Genomic DNA, 13,064 nt, shown 5'->3' on the forward strand with positions numbered 1-13,064 from the left:
ACTGAAAAGGTCTATGTTAGTAAGACACTGCAATGTCTTGCCTATTCATACTAAATATAAAACTGTTTTTTTCTCCTTCTAGTTCAGAGCAAGAAAGTGTTGCAAAGGGGGCAGCATGAAGGAAGTGTCCTTTTGGAAGTGAACTTTCGTTTGTCAATTTGACACATTTGTTGTACATTCATGATGTGTGGTTTTAGGCTTCACCATTGCATTGCAGCCTGTTTCAAAAAAATAAAGTGAAATGCTTTATTTTGTGTGTTTTGCTTGTGTAATTTATTTTAGTGAAGTGACATATGGTGACCCATACTAGGAATTTGTGCTCTGTGTTTAACCCATCCAAGCAGCAGTGCAGTATGCAGACCAATAGCTGATAATCTACAATAAGTTAAAATTTTACATTGGTTCAACTCAATTAATTGTCTTTTTTAACATAAATGAGCTTAAATTTTAAGTTAACTTAACTTGCAATTACTTAGTAGATTCTATGATGTTACATACATTTTTAAATAATGGTGAGTGTACCCAAAAAATTTAAGTACATATAACAATGGTTTTCTTGTTAATTTGGGTTTACTTAAAAAGTGTGATGCAAAAATGGTGCATACATATTTTAAGTATATTCAACACATCATTTTTTTACCAGTGTGTATTTAAATCAGACTTGAATGGTAAAATCACATTGACTTAAGGATACATCAAAGTTTTAAAGTTTTTTTTTTTTTTTAAGTTTAAAAAAAAAGCAAGCCACATTTTACTTGTGTATGTGTGCTGTCACAACACATTTATTTATTCATTTCTTTATTATAATTTATCTAGAATAAAAAAGAATAACAATTAACAATGCTAGATTGCATTTGGAGATTGTATAGTATTAAATACAACAATATGCATTCTAACATTATTTATAGTTTTAAAATTAAAATGACTACGAAAATGGAAATGATTCCCGAAAATCTTTGTTAAATCATCCGTAAATGTGATCAGGACCGGTTCTGGATGCTCACAATACACATTTCTCCCACAAGTTTCAGTTCATATGGCTCACAGCAGCTCTCAGTATCGACTCTGGTTATCGGTTCATTATCGAGAGCATGATTAACCTGCGAGAAACCGCGGGCACTGATATCGGAGAGATCTGAAAGCTGTGATAAAGATCAGAGAGTCCCTCTATTCCACATTGTGATCAGTAAACAGGAACCAGAGTTGAGGCACTGAGACTACGTGCCAACTCGCATGGTGTACAAACAGGAAATGTCACATATATAACCATGAGGCAAAGCATTTTTTGTCTAAAAAACGTTTACAGTCTATTACTGTAGACAATGACGCACTGATGGAATAAAGAACGGAAATAGTCAGTGGCCTGTGCGCCTCACACCCTGCGCTCCGAAACCTGCGCCTGCGATCCAAACCCCACACTAGTGCACTTAAAACCCTACTGTGATGAGTTTTAACAAAGGTAAACATAATCATGGTTATTGATCATTTTCATTCAATTCCACTTCGTTCGTTGTATTTTACAGGGTTTTCAAAAAAAAAAGGCAAAAGGCATGTGAAACAAACTGTGACTGTAGTGTGCTGGATCTGATGTACCGTGCGAACGTTTTTGAATCCAGCCTGCAGTGGGGGTGGTATGCGGTTTGGGACACAGCCTGTGAAAGAGTTTCTGAAACGCAGGCACGCACGCACACGCACACACACGCACACGCACACACACACACACACACACACACACACACACACACACACACACACACACACACACACACACACACACACACACACACACACACACATCAAACACGCACGCACGCACACACACACACATAAACACGCACGCAGAAGTTGACGCCACATGTGATTCTGGTCAGAGGAAAACTCCATATGAAACTGATGTAGCGTGTTGTTGTGGATTTAAGCTAACTGTTCATGTTGCATGCTGGATGAACTTGAAAAGTGTCCGATCCTTTTTTTTTTGGCTGGAGAAAACTCGGGACTTCTTCTATGCTCATATTAGTAAGTGTGTTTATTATTCAATACGTTTACGTTGTGTTGTTTTTCATCAGGTTTAATGAAAAGATTACTGCTGGGTTTCTGTATGTGATGATTCTCGAAGCCCATGAAGTAAAACTCGAGTGTGTTTCAGTGTCCAGCTGATAAAATGGACTTTTTAGAGGAAAGAAGCTTTTCTAACTACAGTGTGATTGGTTATTTGATTAATATCATTATTGTTGTTGTTGTTGTTGTTGTTATAATCTATTAAAAATAATAATAACAACAACAGTAATAATAATATTGACCATAATAATGATAATGGGGATGAATTCCTGTAGCCTTCCAGTAGACTTAAAAAAAATCCTTCACGAGTTTTCTCATTCAATGCAAGGGACAGAAATCATTCTAAAACCGTGGTACAATGACATTCACTTCACCACGTAAAATAAAAATGATACACTCAAGGTATAAAAGATGATGTAGGATCCCACTCTCTGTGCAGCTATGGTGCAGGTTGGTACTTTTTGAGTAAAAGGCAGGAAGAACATTCCAGGAGAACCAGTGAGGTTATAAAGACAGACTGAGTTTCGGAGCCAAGGGGCCAATTGCCTAGAATTCAAAAGTCACACAGATGGACACTGAGCAACAAAACATTAAGCAGAGCTTACAAGAATTCCCAGAGCCCCCACAGAACAAGAACATGTATTTAATTTAAATTTTATAACTATTATTATTTATTAACTTTTATATAACTTTTAATATATTTTTTGGATGAAACCTGCATTATTTGGATGAAACCTGCAGAAAATTTACTATTTTATTAACATATTAAAGCATTAGCTATTATCACTATATTTTCTGGACTTTTCACTCAGCTAAATGTAGTTTTAAAACTCTCCTTATTATACTAACATGACGTCCTGGTTTTACTTTCAAAATTTAATTATACTAAAGTTAATCTTACATAGAAATGTTTGGACTTATTTTATTAAAGTTTTAGATTAATGTCTTCATTTAAACTTTTTTTTATTAATTGAGATTAAACTGCTGTTAATAATAAAATAGATAAATTATTTGAAAAAACAATACAGTCATAACCCCTGGCCATACATCACTGACTTTGAGAACCATGGTTTCAGAACAATGCAATAAAAAGAAGAATGCTTTGCTGGAAAGTTCTTATGCATTTGTGTTTCACGTGATACAAAATGTTATGATGGGATTCATTGGTTCTTAGTAACATCAAGGAAGAACATTTTTTTTGGGGAAAACATCAGCATAAAAAAGGAGGGATTGTTTTAGTGAGAAAATCTCTGAATTCTCTTATTGATCCTACTGGACCCACAGTCTAGTTTTTTGTCATTTTCAAGGTTGGAGGAATAGAACTTTAACTGCATGACCTTACATGTCACCCAGAACATGTCCAAACAGAACAGTTTTTGTTTTTTTGGTGCCTATTTAAGAAGGTATCTTGTAAGCAGAATGTAAGCAGATTGACATTAAAGTAGGTGCTGAATATTATATTTAATACATCTGATAATCGTCAGTGCCATGTTAATATCCTTTGTTCTTCAGTTTCAGCTGAGAAATAATAAAATAATTAATAATGGCAGTTATGCAATATTAAAAAAGTATTTAATGCATAATCATTTTATTTTGACTCATTTGACTCAAACTCATTCACTGACCAGTTTAATCATTCTGGATCAAACATGATTGTGTTTAGGTCCCAAATCTGTTGGCTATTCTTAAAAGAATATAACAGTGCTCGCAATAAAATGTCTGGACCTGTTTGGTTTAACACCACCCCAATAGGCCCCACCTTCCTGAGGCATACGTTTACCCTAAACATGGAAGTGAGGTAAATAATGATAATGTTCCACTTTGCTCCACTTTAGGTACATTAGCTCCAAAGCTCCGGTGCATTAGAGAAGCAAACAAAACATGTCTCAGCTGATTGAGTGCATTTGGGGTAAAGGAACATTGTGTAGGTTTGTCCAATGTATTCCTTTAAGCTTTTCAGGAGAATTTAGAGAATTTAGAATCTGGGTTAATCTCAAAATTGGCTGTAGTGCAGAATTTCTAATTTGGCCTGAACATTGGTGATCAGATGTGGTTGCCAGTGTTGTTTTACCGTGTATGTGTACGTGTGTGTGTGTTGTGTGTGTGTCACTCAGTAGAATCACTTACATAATCATGACATAATTATACCTTGTGGTTATTTTTGATTGACAGATCCATGCAGTGCTGTTTCCTTAATAAATGTTCACTCACTTATCAGAACAAAACAGAAGAACAGACCAAGAACACCCATTCACAGACCAGTTTAAGAGAATTCGATGCATCTCTGATGCCATCTACAGTGGCAGTCAAAAGGCAGTAAACATGTCCCTTAAAATTATGGTGCACTTTTTTTTAATATGTACTTACCTGATGTGAGTACATTCAGCACATTCACTATATTGTCTTAAATGTACACATAAAGCTTACTACATCAGTGTGATATCTGAGAAAGTCATTTGAGAAATGACATTTAAACAGCCATTTAAACTTCAGTTTTGTTAAAGCTAGAACAACAACTGCTTGAGATGACTCGAAAAGAAACCTGTCCTCTCCTCTTCTGGGTGACACCGGACAGAGTGACTATGACTATAAGGTGTAGAGCAGGAGTAATGTATGAGCAGAGTGTAAATAAGAGTCCTGGGATTAGCAATGTAATGAAGTCCTGGGGTTTCATTACAGAAGTTCTTCTATACACATCTACAGTATAGTATCCAGAACAGGTAAAACTTCAGTATAAAGTTTTACTAAGTAAATCTAAATTGAAAATAAGGTCTGTTCTAACCCTGTTCTCAATTACACTATAGTGTACATATAATGCTTTAATAAATAGATGATTCATATCACAGATTCAGTATTCGCCCTGAACCTAATATGAATAGCCCTGAATATTTATCTTTAAGTGTACTTTAAAATGCAATACATTTTCTTCACCATAATCACTGAGCTTTTTTGTTCTAAAGACACACAACAAACATTAGATTAGAGTAAGCAATCAATGTGTGTAAGGATGTCGATGTTTATTAGAATATATTGAGCTGAAATGACACACTTGTGTATGTTACACAAAACACTTTCTGTCTGTGTATCTCTAGAACTGCTTAGATTATTAATAGAGCACTTTAACCAGGATTTAACATTAGGATCTTAAAGAGCCTTCTGTCAATCAGTATTTAACACACACGAGTTCCCACATTATGCTTTAATGTATTTATAAGTGCATTTATATATTTTGTCCTAACATTTGTTGTGTCACAATAGCACCCAGTAAACTGTAATAAAGAAGCAGAAACCCAAAGATCTGTGTGCTAATCTACATGCATCACACTTCAGGGTGGTGAAGTGGTTTCCTCTCTTGCTTTTCTGAAGAGTAAACAGGTACGGTTTGGAAATCCCCATTTCAAAACCGTCTTTCAAATAAAAAGCAATTTTTTTAAATAAAAATAAAATTACTGAAATAAACAGATCTGATCATATACGTAGCTTTTCTGTGGCTGAATTGATTATATTTACATTTACATTTTTTACATTTTAAAAATAGATTTAAAATGACCTGACAGGGGTCAAACCTATCAGCATTTCTATTTGTTTTTCTCTTTTTGTCCTTTTTGTTTTTTACCTGGAACAGATAAAGTGAATTATCATCACAGCATGTCACTCTGTGATTGCAGCTGTGTTTTGAAATCTAAGAGAGGGAAGCACAGATGAGATATCAGAGGACATCAGCTATTTGTTTTGGGGACATAATTGAGTAATAGGAACAACGGTGCATTGTGTAATTTAATGATTTATGGTCTGAGTCATTTTGCCATTCAGATCAGCAACGCCAAAAAGAATCATGTGAATGCAAGCATAAAAGAATAATTTTTTGCATTGCTAAGCTAATAATAGCAAGATTGCTGCAGAGGTCAAGTGCACATTTCCTGGTCTTATGATGAACTGCAGATATTCAAAAAAATATTTACGTCTTAAAATACATCCGTATTTTTGGCCTTTAGGATGGTCTGGATTGGGATGGTGGGAAAATGACCTTCTGTTTCATAGAATGATTGCTTTTTTGACCCTTGGAGTAAGGCTGATCTTCCAGATGTGATTGTTCTGTCTGCAGGGTTTACTGACCTTCTCTTGAAGCGTCTGTTTCTCAACGTCAGTCTGGGAGAAAAAAAAGGAAGAGGAAGGTTGGAAAACAAGAAGGAACATCACATACGTAGGACTAACAACACTGGTGTAAAGAAAACAGCATGCATATTATAGGAAGGGAGGGTTGAGGTATCATCAGCCCTTCAACTCAGACTGTCCTCACCCTTGAGCCTGGAGCTCCGTGGCCCAGCAATGAGTGCCACTGTGAGCTTTCAGTCCCACACCACACCCGCCGTAAAGCAGTCGGCATGGATAGCGGTGTATTTTCCTTCTATGTCATCCTGGAGATACTGATTGCTGCACTTGCTGTGGCTGGAAATGTGCTGGTGTGCTGGGCTGTTAGCCTGAACAGCAATCTCCAGACCATCACCAACTACTTTGTGGTGTCCCTGGCAGCAGCTGATGTGGCCGTGGGCCTCCTTGCCATCCCATTTGCCATCATTATCAGCACAGGCTTTTGCAGTCACTTCCACGGATGCCTGTTCATTGCCTGCTTTGTCCTCGTGCTCACACAGAGTTCCATCTTCAGCTTGCTGGCAATCGCCGTCGATCGCTACATCGCCATCAAGATCCCACTCAGGTGAGATTATTGTTGCGTTCTCTTGCCTTGGCACTGAAATTGTAGTTATATTGTTTTATACATTTGTAACACAAGACTTCAGGAAATCACAAAGCAAAATTATTTTCTTGTTGCTGACATTCAGTTCAGTTTGTACATTTCTTCGATGCCTCACTGTCTATGTAAACATTTATCATTATAACATTTAGTTTATATTATTTAATGACAAGTCTGAGTTAGTTAAAAGTAGGAAATATTGAAAATGATCTATAATATTAAATATTTGGTCACTGACACATATTTAGTTTAACATTATTTAAAAGTGGAAACCAAAAGTAATTGGAGAATTGTCTGTTTAACTGTTATTGAGCAATGTGTTATTCTTTCGTTATTTCAAGGAACTTACAAGTAAGCAGATAAAAGGTCCAGAGTTGATTTCAAGTGTGGCATTTGTATTCAGAATCTGTTGCTGTTAACTCTCTATATAAAGTCCAAAATGCTGTTGAAAAAAAATTAATAAATGAAGTATACGAATATATTATATTATATATGTATAATTTTTGAAATATAATGAGCTCAGTAGCAGAAATAGAGCTCCAAAGTCAGCTAAAATGGCTGATTTCTGTTTACTCTTTCTATAGGCAGCATAGATCACTTTGATGTGGAATTGTGCTGTTGAAATGCATAATGTGGTAGTCATTGCAGTCTGGATCTATCAGGCTATCGGTCAGTATACAAATGCAGATGATCGCTGTTTCTCGATTAAAGAACTGTTGTATTAAATGCATGATTAATAGAAGGCTAATATCATATTTCCAAAATGTCACATTTTTGCATTGCGATGCTTCATGTCACAGTGTATAATTACATCCCTAGCTGCCCATAGAACTGGTTCCTTTTAATTTCTTGATAATGTGATTGCTGAAAAAGAGCAGCTGGGTGAATTCTGTAGAGTTCTCTTACATGCTTAAATTCAGGTAAACACTTCAAAACCCACTAGCGCTTCTAAGTACAGACAGACATTGCTATTATGTTCAATTTAAAAACACCTTTTTAAGGCAAAGAAGTGGAATGTTCTGTACTGGCCAAGTCCGTTACCTGGCATGAATGCAACTGAGCATGCATTTCACTGGCTAAAGGCAACTGGAGACAGCTGCAGTAAAGGCCTGGCAGAGCATTACCAGGGAATATACCCAATGTATGGTGATATCTTTGGCTTCCACACATCAGGAAGTCATTGACTGCAACCAAATATTAAAAATGACAATATTTACAATGACAATACAAGGACTCATATTAAATTCAAATCAAAATAATGTGCTCTTTTTCCTGGTTAGTATTTTGCATAATTTTGTCTGTGTTTCCATATTTTGCATATTTTGTATGTGGGTGGTGTTTGTACACAGGAACAGAGGCTGGCTCCACCATATCTCTACATTGAAAATAGCAAAGAACAAATTGTAGCTCTGATTACTTCATTTCCTATTCAAATGTTAACAAGGCAACAAGATAATAATAATACAATACATCCTGTGGTTGAGGTTTTGGCCCTGGCACTTTAGTCATTTTTTACTAAAAAATGCAGCTCCATTTTTTTTTCCTTTTTTTTTTTTCAGCTTGAATGTGACTACCCACAGTCACACACATCAAACACTAAAGTTCTCACCTAGTTCTAAAACTAAAGTTAGCATTACAATACCAGCTTTTATTTTAAAAGTAATGTTGAAATATTTTTTAATATTTGACATAGGTTTATATCATATTAACGTTGATAACCAAGAGTTATTAGAGGTTTTAACTTTTAAGGTTAATTTGTGTATGTTATTTTGTGTATGTATAGATAGATAGATAGATAGATAGATAGATAGATAGATAGATAGATAGATAGATAGATAGATAGATAGATATTATACATATACTGTATATACATTCATCTGTCATAATATTAAACCACTGACCATTGGATTAACAAGAGAATAACTTCGATTATCTTGTTACAATGGCAACTGTCAAGGTTTGGATGTTTGTGGCAATATTTAAATACACTGCTTAAAGAACTCCTGCTTCAGGGGATCACAGATTCTGTGGTGCTAATTGGTGACTTCAGGTTCCTTTGATACATAATCTCCCAGAGGTTCTCAATTGGATTCAGGTCTGCTGAACATTAGAGCCAGTCAATGGCATCAGTACCTTCATCATCCAAACTACTGGCTAAAATGAGCCATCCTTATTTTTGACTCATAGCTAGGGTTAAAGCTACAGACTGAATACTTTTTAACTGACATAATATATTTGGAGATTTCATGTTTGGGTTGAGTTATTTCTGTGAGTACGGAGAATTTTTGAAATGTTTGAAAAGTCTAAAGGGATATGGCAGGGGAATTGGCAGGAGACATCTAACTTCTTAAATGGTTTCAAGGGAGACTTTCAAATAGAACTTGTATAGGAAGTATAAAACCTTTTTGATTCATCCTGTTTTGAATGGACCAGAAAACATGCCTGAGCAAAAAAGAGGAATTTACTGATCTTGAGTTAATCCAAGGTTGAGGTCTCCCAGATATTTGGAGTTCTCTTATATGTTGTTCCTGTGAATGAGGAGAATGTCTGTAGAAGTCAATGCAGATTGTGTAGTTCAGGTGTTGGTGGTGTTGATTGGGTGAGATTCTGATGGTTCTCAGGCTCTGAACTCTTTTGAATGTGTATGTCAGTTTAAATGTACCTCTGTGCTGCTCTTCTCTGGGAAGAAGATCTCACATCCCCAAGAAAGAACTAGATCATGTGAGCAGTTGCCAGCAGAGGCCATTTGGGAGAAGATATATGCAGCACAGCTGGCTGTTGTATGTGCCGGTCTGAATGAAGGGTCCCAGCTATAACGGTGCGATTTTTAATAAATGTCTCTTGTCATATACAAACAGCAGTATGTTACAGACAACCCAGGATTAGCGGTTGTAGCAGCACTGCAGCCCAATAACACTTTGTTTTGGCTTCTGTTCATCAGAAAGACAGAAAACATTACCAGACCATTCGGTTTATCTAAACTCCTGCACCATGTTGTGCACTCACACATGTTGTTAAAAGATGAGGCAGAGCAAACTGTTCTGTGATCTGCTTAATTGGACATTAATGCTGTAAAGCCTGTAGTCTAAAATCATTTCTGTTCATTCTAATAATTATTATAAAATGATGCACAATGAATAGAAAAACAGATTCTGAACATGCGCTATATTAGATATTTTTCCAATTAACTATATAAAGTATCATGCATTATTACCACTATTATAGTAATAGTAAGTAAGAAAGAAACTAATTAAACCAAAACATTTACCTTTATCAGACATACTGGCAGCTAGTCAGACAGAAAGACAGAGACAGACAGACAGGCTTTTAGTCAAAGGTATTAGAGTCTTACTTACTCAGGTCATTTAATTTGTAATATGATAAATTGATGTAATTCCGATTATTTGTGACATGCAATGTTTATTTCCTGTATTTGGGATTTAATTTTATTTAATTTAATGGTTAGTGTTGTGTTCTGATTGCATGTGTGTGTCTGTGTGTGTGTTTTAGGTACAACAGCCTGGTGACGAATCAGAGAGCTAACGGCATCATCTGTCTATGCTGGATCTTGTCTGTGATCATTGGTCTGATGCCGATGCTTGGCTGGCACATGCCCAGCTTCAGCGTCAACAAAGTCACCAATGTCACGAACGGCACTTGTTCCCCCGGCATGACTGAGTGTCTGTTTGAGAGTGTGGTCTCGATGGACTACATGGTTTACTTCAACTTCTTTGTCTGTGTTCTTGTGCCATTGGTGGTTATGTTGGTCATCTATGCCCGGATCTTCATGGTGGCTCGTCGGCAGCTCAGGCAGATGGAGCACAAGACCTCATTCAGCCACAGTGAGGGATCATCCTCGACCTCGTCCTCTCGCTCGGTGCTACAGAAGGAGGTCCATGCTGCAAAGTCTCTCGCAATCATTGTGGGACTGTTCGCTGTTTGCTGGCTTCCTCTGCACATCATCAACTGCTTCACGCTGTTTTGTCCGGAATGCCCGCGCCCACCGATCTGGATCATGTACATTGCCATTATTCTCTCACATGCCAACTCGGTGGTGAACCCCTTCATTTATGCCTACCGTATCCGAGACTTCAGATTGACGTTTCGCAAGATTATTCGGCAGCATTTCCTCTGGCGGCATGACAGGCTGGCCAGCAGGAACACCTCCACCAGGATTAGTGTCATTGAGTCATCCTTCACCAACACGACTAATGGCAAAGTGCCAAATCGCAGTGCTGGGAAAAGTCTTACAGTTGTAAAGGAAATCCTTTGTACAGATAGAGACTTATGTACAGACAGAGACTCAAATTCCTGTCAAAATGATAAAAATCCAGAGTGCAACATTTCTGATCGACTTCCTGATCAGATTAGCAATGAAATTCCTCCTGAGATTATGCTGGTGAAGGACTGCTGCGTTATCACTAATGTCAGGCTGAGTGCCATATCCACAAGGACTACACATGTGGTGAAGCTTACAGAGGTCTCATGAAGCATGACATTAGCCAGGTTTGAACAAACGTATAGCCTTGTGTGTTCTGTACATTCGAGGCCTGGTTACTGTCTGGAGTCAGATAAGCTTTAGGTTCTCTGTATCTACGTACATTTGTGTGGGAACCGGATGAACATGGCTATTAAAATGAGACACATCTGAAGTGTCTGGTTTATCGGATGGATTTCCCACGTCTCACAATTACGGTGCTTATGAAATTTTCAGTTCTTTTCAGTTCTCTATAGTCTATTTTTTTTCCCTTGACGTTTCATAGTAGTTTGGGAGTTTCAGACGCACATTCATGTATGTCATGAATGGTAATTGTGGTACTAACAACAGAGAAATAACTAAGCTCTGTGACCTTGAGGAGTCATAACCACTGTTCACACTAACAAGTGACAAAGTGATCAGTGATTATGTACAACACAAAGCTGTGATTTCAGTTACAGTCATAAAAGAAATTTAGATTTAGATTTTTCTAATGCATATTAGATTTAACTGTTATAAATGACAAATCCAAATGGTTGATACTAGTGATTCCTGTCCTGTGGTGTGTTGTTCGACACCCCCCCCCCCCCCGCAAAAAACAAAAACAAAACACATTTTAGTTCCTTTTTACAGTTCTCATTACTGTTTCCCTACTTACTGTATGACTTACAAAAAAGTAAAGGAAAGCCTTTCTTCATCTTATCCCGTCATAAACAAATTTTAAAACATATAACAAAAAAGGTCTATAGAGAAGGTATGAAAAACTCTAAAGCTTGGAAAGAAGAGGCATTGTTGAAACCTCTGGCAAGAGACTTGCCAAGGAATGTACATAAATCCATACCGTACCACCAACACCACATAAATCAAACCTAAATACCAGCAACAAGCTACAGTGTTGTTGGGTAAGACTTGAGAAATGTTAACAAGTAGACATAGATGGTACAAAATGTGGTGTTGCATGATCTCAGCCACACGAAAAAGAAAAAGGAAAGGATTTTTAGGAAGTTACGTGGAGGATCAGGTGAGGTATTTTTCTCAAACTTACCACAGTACATGGTGAGGTTTAAACAGTAAAGCTGTATTCACAAAGAAAATCCAGGAAGTGTTGCTTTTAATTTAAGCAACATCAAAGTAAATTGTACTCTTATGGCCAGTAGATACTGTTATACACATTATGTATGGAATAAAGCCAGGCTTCACCACAATCTTGTCACAGCTTCTATGAAGTTCGCGATGATTCCTCTACAAGCCCAAATGACTGACTGTGAAACATTTAGTTTTTTGGCAGTTTTGAATTTTATCAAATAATAAAAAATTTTAAAAAAAGCTAATTTTTCAATGCTGTTTTTATTACAGAGATTTTCCTGTGCGTACAGTCCTCAGGTTTCATTTAACTAGCTTGCAAAATACATTCTTGAAACTACTGATGTTGCATCAAGCGTTTTTTTTTTCTTTGGTTTTTTTTTTTTCTTCAAAGTTTAGTTAAGGAACTAAGCACTTCAGATTAGCACAATATTTACAGAAAATAAGGGGTTTAGTATTGAAAACACTTTTGAATTCTGGATTCTGGTCAGAAGGTGATGATCGGTGATAGTGGTGAAATAGCATATGACAGATTTATATCAATTAGTTTATTATACTATGCTATCGTTTCTATAGTAACAGCTCACTTTTGTTGCAGATGCTCCGTATAATCTAAAAATAGTAATAAATACAAGAATGTGTTGTCATTTAATATTTATTTAAGGGTTATGAGAACAAACATTTCTTAACTGT

General features: G+C 36.5%; 1 protein-coding gene across 2 annotated transcripts; it reads left to right on the forward strand.

Annotated features, from left to right (window-relative positions):
• The first annotated feature begins 1,746 nt into the window (after positions 1-1,746).
• On the forward strand, positions 1,747-12,606 carry adora2ab (adenosine A2a receptor b). 2 transcript variants are annotated; one of them, XM_027140065.2, is made up of 3 exons: positions 1,747-2,016; positions 6,143-6,775; positions 10,322-12,606. In XM_027140065.2, the coding sequence occupies exons 2-3, from the start codon at positions 6,444-6,446 to the stop codon at positions 11,298-11,300; spliced, it is 1,311 nt and encodes a 436-aa protein (XP_026995866.1). In that variant the 5' UTR covers positions 1,747-2,016; positions 6,143-6,443; the 3' UTR covers positions 11,301-12,606. The 2 variants fall into 2 exon arrangements, with proteins under 2 accessions (XP_026995866.1, XP_026995865.1); XM_027140064.2 differs by having other exon boundaries at positions 1,753-2,016; positions 6,164-6,775.
• The last annotated feature ends 458 nt before the right edge of the window (positions 12,607-13,064 follow it).

The sequence above is a fragment of the Tachysurus fulvidraco genome, chromosome 21 (genome assembly GCF_022655615.1).
Source record: "Tachysurus fulvidraco isolate hzauxx_2018 chromosome 21, HZAU_PFXX_2.0, whole genome shotgun sequence".
NCBI lineage: Eukaryota > Metazoa > Chordata > Actinopteri > Siluriformes > Bagridae > Tachysurus > Tachysurus fulvidraco.

Excerpts from the sequence above, each read along its gene's own strand:
- adora2ab (XM_027140065.2), top strand. The coding sequence starts at position 6,444 with ATGGATAGCGGTGTATTTTCCTTCTATGTCATCCTGGAGATACTGATT. Across the intron at positions 6,776-10,321 it reads GCCATCAAGATCCCACTCAG|GTACAACAGCCTGGTGACGA; the intron begins GTGAGATTATTG and ends TGTGTGTTTTAG.